Source organism: Nelusetta ayraudi, unplaced genomic scaffold (genome assembly GCF_046127955.1).
Source record: "Nelusetta ayraudi isolate G7.1 ecotype Tasmania unplaced genomic scaffold, CSIRO-AGI_Nayr_v1 ptg000052l, whole genome shotgun sequence".
In the NCBI taxonomy this organism is placed as follows: Eukaryota; Metazoa; Chordata; class Actinopteri; order Tetraodontiformes; family Monacanthidae; genus Nelusetta; species Nelusetta ayraudi.
This window is the reverse complement of record NW_027466102.1, coordinates 7,085,001-7,106,059: the sequence shown is the minus strand read 5'-3', so window position 1 is coordinate 7,106,059 and position 21,059 is coordinate 7,085,001. Positions and strand designations below refer to the sequence as shown.

The window sequence follows — 21,059 nt, the reverse complement described above, 5'->3', positions numbered from 1 at the left end:
CTCTCCAAAAAAAAAACCCTCAAACCTTGAGGTATTCTAAAGCCATGGTCGCATTTGTCAATCGTGATATTTTATTTTGAAAATTAACGTATTCTCTTGTGTTTCTTTGAGAGACTTCATGTCCAGCTTGACGCGGATCGCTCAGACGCCGAAACTATATATATATACACATATATGTGTGAGAAAATAAAAAAATAACCCCCCCAAAAAAACAGATTAAAACAACATCTGTGGCATTTGCTGCTGTGACTAGCCTCGTCAGGAGTCACATTGGAGTCCAGACAGGGGTTTAGTTTTTAAAAACAGAGAGAAAAAAAAAAACTTTTAAAAGACAGTTGAGTCACAGGGTGCATTTTATGACTGCAACACGCTATTAGAGCTCTTCACACGGTGAAAGAAAACAGCAATCATGCGGGTCATCACTTTAAAAATAGAACGTGTGGGACCAGAATCCCTTTCAGAAAACAACACGGGATGTTCATTTGTTACTTTTGTGAACATCAGTCAACACACACAAACACACACACACACACACACACACGAGTGGCTGCGAAAATGAGGGCTAAACTGTGTCTTACAACTGGTCAAAAGATTCAGTCCAAAAATTGTGAGAGAGAGAGAGGGAGAGAGAGAGAGAGAGAGAGAGAGAGAGAGAGAGGTGGGCCTGGTCACAATGGGAACCACATGTTCACCAAGGTGGACCACAACACAGCTCGCGGGAATGTTTAGAAATCTATGGTTTGGCGCTGTCCTGCTCTTTTGATCCATCCGAGTCCTGAACCCCGAACAATATGCATGTTTTCAAGAGCGCCGGCTAGCTCTGGGATACCTCCCTCAAGTCTCGCACTAGTTACATGCACACACTGATCGGAAGAGACCCACGGAGGTCACGTCAAGGGGTGTGCACACACGCCCTCGTGATTCACTCTCGTCTTGGGGAGAGAGGGAGGGAGGGGAGGGAGGACAGAAGTAAGGCAAACTGAGAAAGTCTCGAAGTGCCGAGTTGTACGGGGCGGCACTTCTCTCTCTCTCTCTCTCTCGGTTCAGTTACGGTGAATCCCACAAGTGAAGGAGCCTCTTGAAGTTCAGTGTGAGGAGCAGAGCCTGGAAAACCACAAAATTGGGTTTGTGTAATGAAGACGTTGCAGTTCGCAAAGGTTTTGCAATGAGCTAAAAAACAAACAAAAAAAAACTCAAAGAGTGAATTTGTCCTTAGTTGACCTTATTTGTTTTTTTTCTAGGCACTTAGCTTCTGAGATAATGTTTTTAGCTTAGTTTTACAGGCTTTCACTGAGTCTTGGGGACAAATAAAAAGTCAGTGATTGCTAGATTTGATCTAATCACTCGTTTGTTTTAACAAAGGTTCTCTTTCCTTTATTCAGTCCAGAACCTCTCTGTAATAATAGAAATGTGATGAAAGATGCAAGTATACATTTACCTGGTTTTATTCTAGGTTTTCCCCAGATGGACATGTAAAACATAACCTGCTGAAATATTTCATATTTTGTCTCAGATGTCACGGTGAGCGTTGAGGTTCTATTTTTTTTTTCTTTTACTTTCGCCCATGTGGTTCAGGCGCAGAGCATGACTTGACCGTTTCACTCAGACGGTGCAGACAAAACGTCGTCCCCTTAATAACTTGTATTTAGACTCCACAGTCCTGCCTGCTCGGAGTTTTAAAAATAACAAAGCTCAGCAGTCCCACAGGATCAGCATGAAAAACACGCAGCAAATCCTGGGACAAAAGTTTCCAGTTTAAAAGCCTCCCTCCGACATCCAGACAAGAAGCAGTTGACACGATCAGAGGAGGTCTAAATATGGCCGAAATATTTCTAGAGGGATTATCAACTTTCCTAAGACTGTTTTATTTATAGTATAAAACTCCAGTGGCAGGTTTCTATGTTGTGCATAAATGTCCTAAATGTATGGGACCAGTTATATCATTATACTGAAGAATTGATGATTGTGGCTTTGATATTTAACTGTCTTTAAACTGGATGCACAGGATGTAGCAGCTAGCTACAAGCTGACACGCTAACAAGCTAAATGTCCTTACATTTTGAGATTTTCTGTGACTGATGACAGGAGACATACGTACATACCTGTCTTTGGCCATATTCCCAACTCCATATTGGTGCTCTGAAGGAAAAGTTACTGCAAATATGACGACCAAATTGGTTTTGGCGCAATGTGCAATTAAATTCTTCTGCGTTTAGTTTGAAAGTTTGATAATCCTGCCGTGATTATGCTGTGCTTACTTGCAGAAAAAAAAATGAATATGCTAGTTTAAGTTAACGTCCCGACAGATTATTGGTGGGCATCTAATGCATTTTCAAAGAGAAAGAGAAAAACAGGTGGAAAATGTAAAAAAAAAAACATATTCTACTGTATTCGGAAGACATACCTGACCTAAAAAAAAAAAGGAAGCAAACCAAATCTTCATAAGATGTAAAGCTGATTTTAATTCCTGGCGTTGAACTTAACTCACAATTGTTTCCAGGTTTTTCGGGAGAGACGTCAAACCCGCACGTGTGATGCAGGCGCGAGATCAGGGGTCCCGTTCAATTTGAGGTCCCATCAATCTCCCGGGGCAGCGTCCCCTGCCGCCATGACATCACGGCATTCCTCCTCTGATTCTTAACGAGCGCGGAGAGTCATTCCGTGCCCTGGCATCGAGGGTCGCAAAACGACAGGGCCAATCAGACCCGAGCGGAGCTGGAGAAAGAACACTCGCAGCCGCAGTTCGCAATCCCACGGTGTAAAAATCGTGCTGGGCCCAGTTTCATTAACTGCAAACACTCCGACGAGCTAATGTAAACGATCAGTGTCGCACTCAAGGGGATCTATTATATACATATTATCATTATCGTGACTATTATCCCGCTATGTTCGCATTGCTCTATGCATTCCAGCTTTTGTTAGTACGAAACGCTAATTTTTTTTTTCATGGTTGAGTCTGGTTTCAATCTCTTGTCCAGGAAACTTTTTAATTGTATTATCATTATGGACATGTGCACATATATGGTCATACTGAGTGCACTTATAAAAGCATTAGGCTTCTGATTTTTTGTTTAACATTGTTAAGTGTTACGAAATCTGCATTCACTCATGTGAAGAATAGCTGTTTAATGAATTGTGATCTTAATACTCAGCAGCTTAAACCACAAGAAATACTTCTTAATTCTATACAAATGTTTTTTGCTCCAATGACATAAAACAGCAGGCCAGAAGTGGTAAAAAAAAAAAAAAAAAAATGAAATCTGGCAAGAACAATACTCTTTGAAAAATAAGGAGGTTATAAAAAGTTTTTTTTTTTTTTTTTACCTTAAATAGTTACATTACGAATCTTGCTGTAATGTTGCTGTAATAGTTTTCAGGGACAAACAAAAGGTTACCTAATGCAGTGCAATGTTTCTTCTTCTGCAGAGTGGACAGCGCTACAAAAGTCAACTGTGAGGTTATGATCTGATCTGTGGTTTAACACGCAAACCAAAAAGATAAATGAATGGGCCAATTAGAGTCAACAATCACATTCTCACTGGGTTTACATGCACAGCTTAATTAGAACACTGCATTCTCAGATTAATCATCAATCGTCGATCGCATGCGAGGACTCTCCTCACTCCAAGTTTGGATACATACAAGTATGTCTTTCGCTGCAACATTAGGTGGCGCTGTGCTCTCATTTCAACTGTTGGGTACTACCACACTTCTGCTCAACCTTTTAACGAGGTAGTCCGACATGGTGTACGAGGAGATGGATGGTGGCGCTGTTTCGTACTGCCTGCCTTACCGCCGTTTCATCGTCTGTTCAACTGGTTCTCGAAAATGCCTTAGTGATCAGCAGGATAACACAGTTAGACTTACCGTGTCATCTCAAATCTGGTATTCGGTTATAGGTCTGCTACAATTAGTGAGTCTTTAACGTCAGGTGACTAAAAATCAGAAAGATGGTTCTCAAGGTAGCAGGACAAGCGGACACCCATTCATTCGATCTGACCTTCTAGTATTGTGACGTTCTTCAGGGCCACGGAATGCTCCCAGTCCTTCAGCCGGAGGTCTTCGGTAATTGTGTTGAGAATTTCCATCTCATTTCTCAGCTGTGCTTCTGTGTGGACGTGGGTCACCCATAAACTGCTGGTGTCCTCCGTGATGTTGGAGATCTGAATCTGAGCAGCAAAGCATACCGTGGAAAGAGAGCGTGAGACCTCCTGGTAGCATCTCTACGGTTGACGCGCAAATTCGCAAACAGTTCTAACTTTTTTTTTGCCAACAGATCAGCTGTGAAGCACCTGCAAGTCTTGTATCTTCGTGTGGTGGTAACTGATGTCATTGCTGAAGGTGTGATTGACAGCTCTGACTGTCCAATTAACCTCCGCCAGGTTCTCTCTTATCCGGTTCAGCGTTCCCGCTGTCTCCCTGAGAGTCAAAAGACATCAGATTATCTTTTCGACCACCTGGTCATTCTACAGAGCTCTCACGAAGAAGCCATTGAGCACCTTATTATAGAGTCTTGGTTGCGGAGCCACGTGGAGGCTCGGGTGACCTCGGAAGTCAAGCCTGATATGTTCCAATCGGTGGAGCTGCTCAGAGAGGACAGCCTGTCGTCGAGCTGCACCAGGTAGCTCTCGGACTGGAGGGAGTGAGCCTGGATGGTCCTGAACTCCACCTCTAGACCCTGTGGCAAATGAAAACTTGAAGTCAGATTAAGTGCATCACTCATATTTGTATCACAGTGCACTTGATTGATTCTTCTTTGTATTTCCACTGCAAACGTAGAAACAAATAGGAAGTTGAAGGTTAAGTGTGTAATATTTGGAGATTTTGAGAAGAAACGGTGACGTCAAGTGGTTATATTTTAAATTGCAGTGCTTCTCCCGCTCCTGAGCTTGCCAGTGAACTATGTTAATCTGTGTATATCATTATAAGTATGAGAATCATTCTTTCGGTAGGAAAACCAAATGACTTTAATTGTACTGCAAGTACACACTAACGTATTTATGGGCAGTACATTAAGCTTTAATTAATATACAAATCAGAAATCAGGCCAGATATAACACACTGGACCTTAACAAGCTATCATTTATGGATAGACACTTTGATTATTTTTATACCTCTCAACCAAAATGCCCTGCTCAGCAAACGCGCCGTCATACCTTCACAAGGATCTCCAACCTGTGCATCCAGTCGCTGTGGTTCTGGAAGAGGTTCTCCAGTTTCCAAATGTTCTCCAACAGGTCGGCGTCTGTGGTGCCATCGCCCAGGCTTTGCTGGAGCAGTTGAGAGCGCTCGGACATGCGGGTGACGTTCTCCATCAGAACTTCTTGCTGGTGGGACGAAATCTGGGAACGTGAGACTGGGAGACAAAACAGAGAGAGAGAGAGAGAGAGAGAGACACTTGAGATGAGGAGGACAGAAAAACTGAACTGTTGCTCAACAGTCAGTTGATAGTCCGAATCAGGTGCCAGAGTCTGGAGGAGGAGCGGAGAGGCATTGAAACCATGTTGGTCAAAGTCAAATGTGAAGTTTAGAGTGTTAGTCATGAATTTCTAGTTGCATGCAATCCCTTGGTCATTGTCTTCTGTGTATTACTGAATCCATGAAGGTGGTGATTCCTTGTCCCTTTCACCTTAAATGGTGTCTATTCTGGAGTCATATAATTTTTTTTTTTTAACGTTCTTAGAAAAGATCTAAACTAGGAGTAAGAAGTGTAGCTAAGCATTCTTTCCCGGTTGCCTTAGTACGCTGACCTACTAATTATAACATAATGACGATCTTCCAAACATACACTTCATCCCTTTTTTGATTAAAAGTAAAATCCATTTTCAAATGAGGTTGGTAGGCAAATCTACAGAGTATTTTCAAGGGTAAAATAAAATACATCACATCTGACATTTAAATGCACTGAAGGCATCGTTCAAAGCAAATTTTTCTTCCATAAAACTTCAGCTGTGGCACAGGCTGATTCCCTCCACGGAATGCCACGTTGATGAAGTCACGCCTGCAAAGGACCCCTGAATGTACTGTAGTCGCATAAATGTTGTCATGTTATATATTCTAATACTTGAGGTTTTTTTGAGGAAATTGAGGTTCATGGATAATGTAACAGATAAACATGTTACGATCATTCCAAACAAAACGTAAACAAAACAAAAATGCCAAACTTGCTGCAACATCGTACAGTGTTTTGCTTGTTAGGAAGTCCCCTAAATGATCTTAACACTTAGGAATGTGGAAAGGTAGAGATGTTGGGGTTTTGGGTTGCATGAAAACAACTTTAACTCAAGTTATTCCATCACATTTGGAGACCGACCGACTAACCTGCAATTGTTGATAGTTAAGATGTTTCTGATCACGCTTACAGAGGAAAAGCCGATTTGGTGTTCGGTGAGCATGTATTGCACGGTAACGGCTCCACGGCCTCTGAGATGTTTTTATAAAGCTGATCTAAGCATGACGACATTCTTCCTCACAGAACAGCATGTGCTTAAAGAAAGACAGAAAGAAAAAAAGGAAAAAAACTCCCGCGGAGGGAAATGGATAACTTGAGAAACAAGAGGAAGCAGATTATTTCCTTCATGCACGTTCCTCGGCATGCTGAAACCATTAACAGTCCGATGGTAAATATGCTCTAAAATTCTCTTAAAATAAAAGTCATCTTGGAAAAAAAGAGATATTCATTGTGTTTGTGGCTTCATGTAGCAAAGAAGGCATCTTTATGATCCTGGACAGAAAAGACATTTAGAAATTACTTATTATTTTGTGTATTAGACTGTACACATGAAAAAATAAATAAATAAATATATATATACATATATACACATATATATATATACACACATATATATATATATATATATATGTATATATATATATATATATATACATATATATACATATATGTACACACATATATATATATATATATATATATATATATATATGTATATATACATATATATAAATATATGTATATATATATATTGGCCCTGCGATGAACTGGCGACTTGTCCAGGGTGTCCCCTGCCTTCGCCCTATGACAGCTGGGATAGGCTCCAGCAGACCCCCGTGACCCTGAGCTCGGGACTAAGCGGGTATGGAAAATGAACGAATGAATATATATATATATATATATATATATATATATATATATATATATATATATATATATATATATATATATATATGTATATATATATATATGTATGTATAAAATCACTTAATGAATCCATCAGCATAATTTTATTACTGCCGCAAACTGTCCTTGGAAACAACTGAAGAAGACCTAGAAGACTGAAGAAGCAGCTACGTGCATGTACACGATGGTCTCTCTAAACAGATTAGTGTAGATGCTTCAGTGGCTGCAGTTTTATTGGAACTTGGATTTCATTTTAACTCTATAACAAGAATAACAAGAACAGATTTATTTGATGGAAAATACGCTTCGCCCATACTCTCAACTGACTTTGGCAAGACTTCGGTTAAATGCTAAAATCACCCAACAATTTGTGCTTGAATTTGACAGTTGTGTCCATGAGAGGAGAAACAGTGAGGCGTTCAATGTCGTTGTCACAACACTGCCCTTGGAAGTCTTTTGTCAATTTCATTCGCACTGTCAGCAGCATTAAGATGTTATTTTCCTTTTTGGAGTTTGTGGTGACGCTTATTCATACATAACAAGCCTGTTTGCTATTATTAGCCATGGAAATGTAAAGTGACTAGACGTCAAACGCACAACTCAATTCAAGATGTCATATTATCCTAAATTTAATTCATGATGGTTGCCAGTTAGCCTGTCATTGTGCTCCACTGAAATAATAAAAACCACCTGTTTATTATTTAGCTTGGGTATAATTGGTGTAATATGGATTCGCATAGACACTGTAGAAGGGTTAAGTTGAGGCTACTGGACTGATAGCCTTCATCATACCGTGCCATGCTCTCGTAAGACAGTCTGAAAAATCCGGTTCCAAAGCCAGGTAAAGCTAAAGAAGTGAGCTTTGTCGCTTTGTTGTACAGTTATATAGCACACTGCACAATTGATGTGGTTGTCCACTTCCCTACCATAAAACGCACACAAAACTGGCATAAAGCTTTGTCGTACAGTTGTGTTCATATGCTTACTGTATGCACTATTTTTTCTAAACTTTGAAAAGTTAAACATTTGAAATGTGATTACAATTACAATGTAATTACAATGTAATTACACTTTTTTAGTCGGCTTTGCCCACACTGAATCATGTGATGACCGACGGGCCAGAATTCACCCCCACGGGTTCAGCGACTGCCTTTCAGGCAAGCCGCTGCCATCCGAGGCTGAGGTAAAGCCCATCATTTAGTGCCCTGGTTAAAAGAGAGGGTCGGCTTTCTCCGAACAATAACTCTTTGTCCCTCCAACTTGCATGTATTTTAATGCACTGTTCACTCACACTGGGATTGGCATGCCTTTGTAGTTGTTGCACAATGAATGATCTTTTTTCCCTGTTGGCTCTTCACTCTCGCTCTCTACATCTTCATTTCTCTGACATGCAAAACATTTTTCACAGTTTGTCAGTCTCACTTTCCGAAAAAACATCAACTATGTTTTTTTTTTTGGCTACCACAAAGTGGGTGAGCCTTGCAGAAGAATGGGTGAGATAAAGCATGAGTAGAGCGCACACACACACACACACACACACTAGACAGTGCTGTCAGGGCAGAGACAGAAGACAGAGAGTGTCTACCAACGCTGCATTCCTCTGCAGGCAAGGGTGACAACTGTGCGAGAGTTGCGTTCAGGCACCAGCTGAAAGCGTTGTATCACATGAAAGATATTCCCGTCCCACGCATTCATCTTGAATTCCCCCCCCCCCCCCCCCCCCCCCCCCGACATCAAACCAGAACGGCCTAAACAGATACCATAAATCTGACTCGATCTTCTCAAGGTTGTCCCGAGCAACACATAAACTGTTCAATATGAACAAAATGAGCATGTTTACAAAAAAAACGTACATACTTAACTCTTTTCGTGAGAAACTGTTTTGACCAAGGGCGGAACCGCAGTATGAAGTCAAAACATCCCAGAGACTCCACTGTAAGCAGGACTTCGGGGCAAATAATTGTTTCCACCACATTCAAAGTTAATTAAAACCAAACTGAAGCTGGATGTACATCGCCGCCACAGCACCAATAAGTAGACACAGACATCATCCAACTAAAACTACTGATTGGCAAGAGCTGGAATTCTTGCCTGGTCTGTTGTCATACGGTGAGAGGAGGTTACGCTATTGTAGCCGTCAAACAAAGAGTGAGTTAGATGTTTGGTTCACTTCTGAGCAAAGGGGAATTGATACGGTCCAAACACGGATTTGAAAAACAAACCTGAAGAATGTGCACAGCAAATGGGTTGGCGGTCTAAGGAACCAATGTCGACAATCCAGCCCGCCTGACAGCGCATTTCGTATTTCGGTTGAAGATGAAGGTTAATGATGTATCCAGATTTGAGTACCCAGGCCACCGTAGCTGTCTGGCAAGCTCGGAAGAGGTAGGGTACGGAGTCCCTAAGGGGACTTAAGTGAAAGAGCACTGCAATCTAAAATGTAGCCACTTGATGTCGCTTTTTCTTCTTCAAAATCTCCAAATATTACACACGTACCCTTTAAGTTTTGCTACAGATTTGAACTCAAATGTTAAATTCAAAGGGATTGTTCTATATTTTGGTAAATTTGCCTGTTACCTTAATCCCTTTAGTCATTTAAGTAGTACACTTCCTCTAATTTGTAATGGCTGTTGTCTTTAAACCCTACGGTCAGAGACACAAGCTGCTCAGCTGGTGAGTAGTTACGGTTACGGTTAACCTAACCCTAACTCATCAAATGCACAATCCAACAACTTCAAAAACCTCTTGTGGACAAATTGTGATCTCCGTACTCGACACTTTATGAAACAATACAGTTTAATTGTATAGTAACATTATGACACATGAAGCAAATAGTCTAAACTACTTTCTTGAGTAAAACCACTTGGCGGAACAACACAGTCCTTTTGGTTTAAATAAATCCGATTCTGGCTCTTTGTTAGAAAAAGAAACGGTCATCGCCATGTCACCAAAAATTCTGACATGATCAGACGTCATCTTTTTAACAAGGATATTGTTGATGAACACTAGCTTTTAAAATCTCTCCGCCCAGCAGGTGAGTCTGGAATGTAGTTCCGGTTATTCATTTATGTTGAAAACAACTTTGTCTTGTAACGTTTCACTATTACTTCATAGCGTGGTCAACATGCCCACTAGGGTAGTTTTGGAGCTGTTTGGATTGTGCACTTGATGAGTTTTGAGGGTTGGACCTGGACGGTTCGCCTCCAATTTCTTTACTGAGCTGCTTGCGTCTCTGCCCCCTGGATCTCAAAACAAACGGCTGCTGATAATTAAAAGGAATGTACTCAGTCATGACCACAGGGCAATAGACAAGCTTGCCAAAATGTTGAACTGTCCAGTGAACCACTTGTGTCAACAAAGATTCAGTGTACAATTACAATAGTACGACTTGTTCTGAATGAAAGTGTCATTCTAATAATCACAGAATGAGACCATTAATACCATTTCCTGATTATATATGCTCATTTATCTATTGGCGGAAATGTGCATCAACTATTGCTATTCACTTGGTATGGCCACCGGAGACACAGTCTTGGCAAAGCACCTTTTGGGAAAGACACACTATTTACCTCACTATCTTTTATCCTTGGCTCTTAGACTCAGGGATGGCTGATATAGTTGGGGCACTTTCAGAGAATGTATTGGCTTAGCCCTTAAGTACAGTTCTCCAACTAAAACATATTAACAACAAACAGCCAGAAGAAATTCTTCCTGTATATTGACGGTGGTCCAAACCTGGAATGACCCCCGTGGAGAAAGCTGGGATCAGGAGTAGAAGCTCTGGAGGGGTCAGGCTGCTGGACTTCTTAACGGCTGCTTGGAAAACAGAGCTTGTCTCTCTCGAAAAAAAATGCTCACTGAAACCAGCATGCTGTGGAAGTAGATTTGCTCAACTTTCCCCATTACGCCCTCCAGGTATTTCAGAAAATGATGGTCTATTCCATTAGGACAGATTTTGCACATTTTCTTTCTGTGAACCCTGTGTTGTAATGATTTTAGCGGGTTGAAGTGAAAAGCCACGAACAAAATGTTAGAGAAATATTCAAAATCTACTGTCTAAAGTCAGAACGGCACACCCATATGTTGTGATTTCAGAAGGTACACCTTTCAGTCACACCCAAAAAGAATTGCGTGCTCTGCAATTAGCCAAGACTTCTATTCGAAGTCAAAGTCGACAGCAGGTGAAGACAAGACAAGACAAATGAAACGTTGCGATATTGCAAATACAAGGCACACACTAGCATTAACAGCGCTGACAGACAGCTTAAGTCACAATTTGGCTTACTGTTTGATATATAATCGCTAATTGCAAAAATGTCATTATGTAAAGCCATTCAAAAGTATCAACTTTTACTGTTACACAAAGCCAAAGGACAAGGCACAAGCACTAGGGTGAGCTAAAAGGCAACATAATGCCACCATATTAAGTAGGAAAATCTAGGTTTGACAATAGTTACTAATGAATAACTATGACAAGAGTTCAACTCAAGTGCAAATAAGAATGTCCTAAATGCTTAAACAAAACCTATTTCTTTATAGCTAAACTGTCAAGCTTTTATTACAAGTTCTTATTATTTTGTTTGACTGATTCCAACTCTTCAAGGTATGCTTTTGATATTGTTTTTTTTCCTGGCAAAGAACCAGCATTGCACCTCTACTTTTCACTTTCAGCATGAAAAACATATTATGCCTTGGCGCACAGCACACTGGTACAGGATGTGAACTTTAATAAATCGTCCAACTTGAGCGCAATTCCTATGGGACGCCAAGCTTAACACGCTTTTGCCTTTCTCTGTGTTGCTGCTAAAATGAGTTCAACAAATGCACGCCAGACGTATGTAGTTGAACAGACAAAGTTGAAAGTGATCCAAGCAGGGAGGGGATGAGAAACATAACTTCAGAAAGTTCACAGCAGCCTTTGTAGAAATACGCAACAAACCATTTACCTTAAATTAGACGGAAACCGACCATCAGACCGGAGATCTATTTTGTGAGGGTTTCATACCTGAAAGTCGTTCTTCAATAAACTGGAATTAACTTTCAGAATCTTAAAGATCCTTTACTTGTCAGTACATCAAGAGACAGCATGCATTTTTAAACAAATGGGAATAAATGGTGGATTAATATGCAGAGTTAGGATCAGTTTCCATAACTATTCAAGAAAAACAGGATTACATCGGGATCAGAAAGTCTTGAAGGTAGAAAGGAGCCTAGTTCCATACTTGACTCCTATGAATACCACGGTCGCACGACTTTAGGCGAGTTTGGGCCAGACAGACAGAAGCAAATGTTTACTGTCATTGAGGGTTGGGACTCACACTAAACCTTGCATAGTGTGAGTAAAGATAGATCACAGTGCTCGCATCTAGGAGGCCTCACAAACACGACCAAAAAAGATTTTTCAAGATTTCTCGTCTCATGTGACCCTAAGACGTATATTTCTTCCCAAAACCAATGAACTAGCAGACATTGACTGATCAAGGTTCTGGTCAGGATGGAACTTGTAGCCTAGTTACGCTTCTGACCACGACACAACACTCATTCACAGCCCTGTGGCGGTCTAATCTGACATAACACGACCTCAGTGAGGCAGGATGTTCCAGGGAGGTTCCACTACTGAGGCCGATGAGCTGATGGAGTGGCTTTGCCATTCGTTACCGTGGCAACAAGCCAGTGGGGAACAACAACGGTGTGGCGCCTGGAGCAAGAAAGAGGCTACAGGAATTTGAGCGGATTACCCAAAATCACTCAGTACCCATACCCATAGCATGTGATATAGTGCTGACTGAAGAAGGAACCAGCTGGGTCGCGAATGTAACATTTAGGCTTAAGTTTACTTTTTGGGATGTACGATAGAAGGAACTATCATATCTCTACGATGATTCTAAACTAAGAGCCATGCCCCATGAGTAACTGTATCACGGCTGTGCCAGACTCATCTGGCTGTTTGCATTTTACACTAAATGACACCCTCTTCTATGCAAATAACCATCATTAGAAATACCGTCTCATCCACAAAGAATTTGCTCTGGCTGGCTGCAAAATTCTGGCAGTACTACCAGTTGTACCAAATATTGGATGATGATACACACACATATATATATATATATATGTATATGTACACACACATACAGACAAGTCCATATATATATGTGTATACTAAAAACTTGCCAATTTTAGTCCATAATCTGTTATGGATGTTATGATCTGTTAAGATCTGAGACATTTTTAACTCAACTAGGCTTCTCATTTAATTTGTTAGTTATTCTGTTCCCAGGGCTGCACTGCAAAGAATAACGAGATGACGGCATGAGAAGATGGTATATAAAATATATAGATGAAGTTCATCCCCTCCACCAAAGACAAAGACAAACAAGGAGGAGCACCGTGTAAAAGAAAGAAGATAAACTTTATGGGAAACGTGGCCTTGATGCTGGTGAACCACTGGAGTGCCATAAATCTCCCTCCGTAAACTGGATCCCTTTGAGTCGCAGTGAAACGTGTTGTCTTTCTCTTTCAGCTATTTTGTTGCGTTTTCACTAGGTACCATTGTTATACGAACCACATGTTAGGCATAGGGTCATGAACTCGCAGTCACACTGAGTGAAAGCCCCTCACTGATCACCATCAGCGCTGCAGCTGTAGCTACACTCTAGTGCTAACACACACACATGCACACACACAATCAAAAGATGCATTTCCCCCAAAAGAAAAGCACATTTTTAATCATGAACGCTACATTGACTCCTCGAAGGAAGCAGACATACTGCAACTTTTCCTCACGCAAATAAAATTCACCGAACGTTAAACAACGCATCGAGAGTGCGCAGCCACGGTGCAAGGCTCTCTCCGGGGGAGCTTTGTGTGGTGATTTCAGCCAGCTGTAACTCAGCAGCAGGAATGTCCAAATGAAGTGACAGTGGTGGCGACGCCGAGGTTTTGCTGGATTTTCTGAGAGCGGGCCCCCGCACAATGTGGCCGACATCAAAGCGGAGCTCTCGCACTTCGCTGCTGCATGATTTAAAAGGCATGCTGACGTATGTGTGTGTGTGTGTGTGTGTGTGTGTGTGTTTTGAGGGGCTGGCAGTCGGGGTACCACTCCTCTTTCTGTTGTTTGGGTGTCTGGGGTGAACCACCTCACCCTTCCTGTAAACGTGCAGGTGCCGTCAGGCCGTACTAAGACTTGCACATGTATATAAATTCTGATATTAACAGTATACTAGCATTATGTTTCTACGCTAATTGTAAAGTCTGACACATCAGAATTGAGAATATTCTTGTAAACGTGTTCAATGCCTGCCGTGTTCTACCGAAGCAAGGCGGCAAAGAAATCAACAACAAAAAAAAAAGTCTCAAATACATGAAAAGAGAATGGCATTAGCTGTTTACGTAGAATGCTCACGAGCTAAAACGCTAACTCGAAGTTATTTTGGAAAGAGCGTGTTTCCAGCTTGGAAGAAAGCAATACAGTATTATGTAGCTGAACACAAACGGAGGAAACTCTCTTGAGCTCACGTCAGTTACAAACTTCAACTTGGAGTTTGTTCCCCTCCCCTCCAAACATGTTCAAAGCTCACAACCAAATACGCCGTCATAAGTTTTCATTGTCTGGTATGTTTCACTGGACTTTGCTGTTCTCCGGCTGCGCAGCTCGCTCAATAAATCTACCCTGCAGAGCGTAGCAGACTTAATCACAGCCTGCCAAGAGTCTTTGGAATCTGTTGTGCTTAATTAGCCTGCTAGTAAAACACAAAAAAAGACCTTTTGGAACTCTAATTTAGGGCGCCAGTTATCGTGCTCCTTAAATCCCCAAACTACTAAAGCCCCCCCCTCTCTCTATTTGCAGATTTTTGGAGGCGTTGGGGTGTCTGTAGTTTATGGAGCGTTGCATCACAGGCGCCTGCTGTTTTTATTTGTTTTGGAGTTATTTTCACACCGCAGAGTTCCACTTTATTGCAAATCATGACCCGGTTCAGTTTGAAGGTGAGCTGGATGTGTGAATGCTCAGGTCTTTGATTGTTCACACAGGCTTGGGATGAAAAGGGGAATTTTTGTTCCGCATATCAAATGGACAGAACCAATTATATACAGTGATGCAATGCAATGGATCTCATGCTAATTGGCAAATACATATAGACAGAGCCTTCCGTCCATTCTTATAGTGAATTGTACACATATTGCTGCATGCATCTTTGGAAAACAGACACGGGTTGCCACCACGAGCTGAAAGCTCAGTCCCATCTCAACAACCAACAGCCCAAAGCAGAAAAACTGTGGGAAGACTTTTGAGGTAAAATCCATGGTGAGAAATCAAACATGATTTCATGATAAATAGAAATTTATCCAACAGGTATCCAACTACAGAAAAGCAGGAGGAAAATGATAAGGCAAAGTACATGTAAGTTTGTTGGCAGCATATACTGTCCATAAATACATGAGTAAACATGTATGATTACAGTACAATGAAAGTTATTTGGTTTTCCTACCCATGGACCTGTCCTTATATGTCTATAAAAATGTACACATACATAGATCAAGGTTTGTGCTCTCAATTAGCTGCATTCTTGCACTGCTATACTTCTAAGCAAATCAATGTGGACAATCCTTGCTGCCTAACAGTGCGATTTTGCAGTTAGGTTGAACCCTCACGTCCTCAAATAAACCAACGAAGTAGAAGGCACCCAGGTTTGCGAACACATTCCACCGTAGTTCACTGGCAAACTCTGGAGGGGGGAGGAGAGTGAAAGATGCTGCAATCTAAAACGTAACCACTTGACGTCGCTGTTTCTTACGGTGGCCGGCAAGTGCAAAACACTCGCAAAAGAGAAGCCAACCGCAAATCAGAAAACACAACACATTAACCAAAAACGCAACACATTAACCAAAAACACAACACATTAACAAAAAACATTTGTGTTTCTGACTTGCGTTTGTTTTCTCTTTTGCAAGTGTTTTGCTTCCCGGTTGTGTTTCTGGTTGATGTGTTGTGTTTTCTGATTTGCGCTTTTTTCTCTTTTGCGGGTGTTTTGCACTTCCCGATTGTGTTTTTGGTTAATGTGTTGCATTTTCTGATTTGCGGTTGTTTTCTCTTTTGCGAGTGCTTTGCTTCCCGGTTGTGTTTCTGGTTGATGTGTTGTGTTTTTGGTTAATGTGCTGTGTTTTCTGATTTGCGGTTGTTTTCTCTTTTGCGTGTGTTTTGCACTTCCCGGCCACCGTAGTTTCTTCCTCAAAATCTCCAAATGTTCCACACTTAACCTGTACTATGTAAAACAGGTACAAATGAACTTCCAAATGGAATGCAAGTGTTGCAATCTTATCACAAATTCGAAATGACATGGTTGATTAAAACAAATGGTAAAAAAAAAAAAAAAAAGATGTTGAAGTTGTAAACACATTCTATCCTCAGATAAGCACGAAGAGTCCTAGCCTCACTGATGACTCATCATAACAACGTACGTATGGCGTCTCTCTGAGGCAGTCAGGTGGGCAGACAGACTGGCAGGGCCGAGACGCCCCTTGCTGCAAACACATCTGACTTGCACTGAATGCAAAGCCGACCGCTTCGAGGCGACACAAAAAATTCTGTGCACTGCTGAGGAAACAGAGTGACGGTCGGGGAGAGACAGAGAATGAGGTCGGGTGCAATTAGTCTTGACATGTTAATGACCTGTGTTTGACTTTCGCTGCTTGAATGAGGCTCCAGACAAGAGTTTTGGGACCACTCTTGTTCCTGAACCAAAGACTGACTTTTCTTTGCAGGTGTGTGTGTGTGTGTGTGTCTGTGTGTCTGTGTGTGTGCTCTTGTGTGTGTGTGCTTATGATGAACTCCAACTGGGCATACTGGGCCCTCTCCAGACTCCTTTCTCTAGGAAACACGCCGTGACCACAAAACTGAATCTCATTAGACAAGGTTTTTACATTCTCGGTCACTATAGGGCCCCTCCATCAGTTGAGGCCTCACTGTGTGTCTGTGTGCATAGCATGCGTGTTTTGCGACAGTACATCTGCAGAGTGCATAAGAACTTCATTAAAGGTTTATGGGAGTGTAGATGTCATGCTTTTGTGGGCTTGTAGACGTGAGCGCATGTGAAATGGGCTCCGACCGTTCATACGTGTTTAGCTAGATAGTGAGCTGGTGAACGGTAACAAGTGAATCCGTGTTTTTAAAAAAGGAAATTCAGCTGCACCTACTCCGTGTTTCCATCTCCACTGGTAAGCAGGTGTGTTGCAGATGCGAAACGATTGGGAAAAATACCAAAAATAACCTCAGGTGAATTTTCTAACTGCGTGGAAGTTGTTTTGAAACATGCTGTTTTAATAATATATTTGTTGTTAATGGGTTTATGGAAATGCACCACTAGTGGACTTTGCTTCAGCATGTATACTAGCAAACTCTGTATACTGAGAACAGGATAAGAGCAGCGTGTGATTAAGAGTCTTTAGTCTCTGCTGAAGATTTTTGGATCAACACTTTGTTGTGTCTTATTTCTTCACTGAAGATTTTTTTTTTTTTCCCCCCCATGGACCGAATTAGCCAGACACATGTGGTCCACATTTAAGACTTTGACTTATAAGTGCATTGTGTTCAGATCCTACAAAGAAGCGAAAGTCTGTCTGTGTTACAGTAATGGTCGGACGTGGGTATATGCTAATAGCTTCCACATTGCAAGTGTGTCACTCTTCCTCGAAGACGAAGGTTTAGATAAAAAGAAAACACCCTGAAGCACCTGAAATGTGTTTTAAGTAATACTGTATTTTACAGTAAATTTAATTCCATTTACCTTTTCACAATTACATTGCAACCAAAGAAGCCAAGTTTGAGTTAATCTTTGTTGTTATTATTTTTTACTGCTTTTACAGCAAGTAGTTTATGAATATAATACTGGGAAATTTGCCCCTTTCTACAAACATAGTGTGGCCAGAAGAAGACACAGAGAGGGCTTTTAAACTGAGGCTCACAGATCAATGATGCACAAAGCTGACCTGTTTTGATCATGCAGCCAAACAGTTATGGAACACTAGATGAAGAATAATCTGTTGATAAACTAGAAAACTTTGTATTGGAAATATTTATGTAAAATGATAAATTGCTGCAACCCCAAGCTTAACTCAAGTGCCAGGGATGAAATAACCCTTAACTGCTCTGAGGCTCGTTTCCAATTTCGATACGTGTCCGGAACGCAGAGTGAAAAAATCCTGAAGTCACGTTTTCTAATAACTACACAGGGAAGGAGAGCATGAGGGCCAAACCAGAAAGTGTGAATTAATTCCAACTTGCAGAAAACACTGAGACATGTCAGCTGTTTTCATTCTGAAAACACGCCGCATTCAGAAAAGGAAATAATAGTGAGGGGATAATTGGCCTATTTGTGTGTCTCTATTGGGGATTGTGTTTAGACTGGACGGTATCCCTTCAAGCCGTAGTTGGATGTGATGCACAATTTGCTTTTGGGAACAAGGCACAGCAACCTTTTGATTCTGTTGGACTCTCAAGATCTCTATCCAACTTCCAAACACCAATAGAATTTTCGCAAAATCCAACGTGAGCCTCGTGTTTTGGACACGCGGCGTCAGCTTTGATCTGCTCCACCGTGCACGGGCAACGGCCTGCGCTCCCTCGTGGTGTTTGTTGGGTGTTTTACGCGACCTGCTATTCTGAGAACTAGCTCCAGATGCAGCGCAAAGGTTTCGTAGTGGCGTCGTGCCAAAAAAGTAACCCAAAACATCCCGATCTTGACAAGTGGGGAAGGAGGGTTCTCCAGGGATCTACGGCTGAGGCCGAAACATTTGGAAACAATACGGCGTGGTTCCTTTGACAGAGATGGTCTGGGATATTTCACTCAAACTATAGAGATCTCACTTTGAACCATATGGCCATGATACCAAATAAAGGTTCTTGAATAACAGAGCAATTATGTCGCCGTCTTTGTCCAGAGAGAATGCTCCTTTTGCACGGTTGTGCCACAATGAAGAGCTGAACTTCTATGGAACTTGGGTTTCACTGCACATGGCTGGAACTATGAGAAACAGTCCGAGTGTCAAACTACATTACACAAGTTTGTGTTCATGGCTGCATAATATTTTGCCTCCAACTCAAGCGTTGTGTATGTGCTTGACATGTGAAGATTTCCTGGTGAGTTTACTTTTAATATGCGTCCTTCATTCCATATGTTTATGTTATAATAATAATAAATAATAATTCTCTGGCTACAGACAGAGGTTTATTTTCACATGTTCTAAGAAAAAAATCTGTCCAGTCACTTTGTAACTATGGCAGTGGGCAAAACATTATTAGCAGGATTCTAATGATGTCACTGCAAACTAGAGGCACCACTGGAACACTTTAAGAGAACTAAACTTTTTGGGGAGCTCAGCATTTTGACCACATAAAAACCAGGGTCTCATTTTTTTTTTTGCTCCAGCTTTTCACCCCCAAAACGGCCCGCGCTCAAGTTGGTAGCTGTACAAATAGTGCTCCTGTAGTATGTTGTGTTATTACTGCATGTTCATACTTAGTAGCAGGAACATCTTGACTTCGTAAACTCGAGTTTTCTCAATCAAAACACTAAATTGAAACTCGTCTCTGTGAGACTATTGGCACTGCAGATCTCAAAGTGGGACTGGAACAAGCACAGGCAGCCGATCTATGGTCAAAACCGCAGGGAGAGGTAAATGAATTGGTAAGCATGAAATGGATGTTGTGAAAGAGGACATAAATGTAGTTGCGTTATGAACGGGGTATGAACTGGTACACTGCGGTACGCCAGTGCAACCATTGAACATCTCAACCTCACAAACAAGCTCAGGGAGACTTCAACATCAAGACAGGAAGAGAACATAACAAATGGGGTGGCTTAGTTCTATATTGTGACCTTGCACCTTAGCACAGGTGCTCTTACTTGTTATACTGAAATTGGCTGCAATGTAAGACGTACACCGTTCCAAGATACCACCTATCTGTCTGTATATGGCAATCACCTATATTTGTACATTTGACTGCCATGTTTACAGTATCTGCGTTTCCATTACCCATAGAATTGTGCAATACCTAAATATCGCGATAAAAACCTGGTAATGGAAACACCTAAACTTCGAAAAAAATCTCTCAAATATCCCTAAAAAGTTTTTACGCTCTCATAAGGTGTTTTTTTTTTCCAGACGTATCGATAGAGAGGTATATCGCAAAAGTGTCATGGGAACACTTTTTTCGCATTTACATGTCGCCGGACATGACGTATTAGGTCACGTGACCAGTTCACTTCAAGTGAAGACAGACTATTCTTTTTTTTACAAGTAATCGTAGAGAAAAATATAACAACCGTTCTTGACAGCAAGCATCGAAATGCAGATTTATCGCAAAGTGTTTCGTACCTCCATCCTCCTCATTTACAAGAATTACGACTCATGCACTTCTCAGCATTCAATGGAAACACCCGCAGATCGCAATTGTACTTTTTTGAAATTTTAGAAATATCACTTTTATTTTGCAAACAACTGTAATGGAAACGCAGCTACTTTAAGTATATGACATGCTGGAACGCAGCAAATGTGTCCTCTTCTTTTTTGATGTATTTGTAAATTTCACAGAACATCGCCTGTACAAAACTAAAAATTCAGCAGCACAAACACAAACATCAAAAATAAAATATCAGGCTCAGTCCACATTACTTTTAAACTAAGGTTTTCTGTGAGAAGATGTCCTAGGATTTTGTTGGAAGTGGTCTAGAAGTGTCCAATGTACAACTTTAAAACAATGCAAGGGAACTGAAACTCATGAACGTGATCGATGGAGCAGCTACTGAAGTAAAACTTCCAAGAATTGCTTAGTAGTTAGAATCAAACACGTTTTCCCAAAGCAAAGTGGGTTCCTGCAAAGTAATTTCTTTAAATCTTTATCATCGCCATTGCCGCCATCAACATC

General features: G+C 41.2%; 1 protein-coding gene across 2 annotated transcripts in view; it reads right to left on the bottom strand.

Annotated features, from left to right (window-relative positions):
- scara5 (scavenger receptor class A, member 5 (putative)) overlaps positions 1-21,059 on the bottom strand; it is a 46,687-nt gene that overhangs the window by 12,537 nt on the left and 13,091 nt on the right. For both annotated transcript variants that reach the window (XM_076037686.1, XM_076037685.1), the window contains 4 exons: positions 5,157-5,356; positions 4,500-4,678; positions 4,293-4,419; positions 4,001-4,169 (listed from right to left, as the gene is read on the bottom strand). In XM_076037686.1, the coding sequence (XP_075893801.1) occupies positions 4,001-4,169; positions 4,293-4,419; positions 4,500-4,678; positions 5,157-5,356 (675 nt within the window). The remainder of the gene's footprint in view (positions 1-4,000; positions 4,170-4,292; positions 4,420-4,499; positions 4,679-5,156; positions 5,357-21,059) is intronic.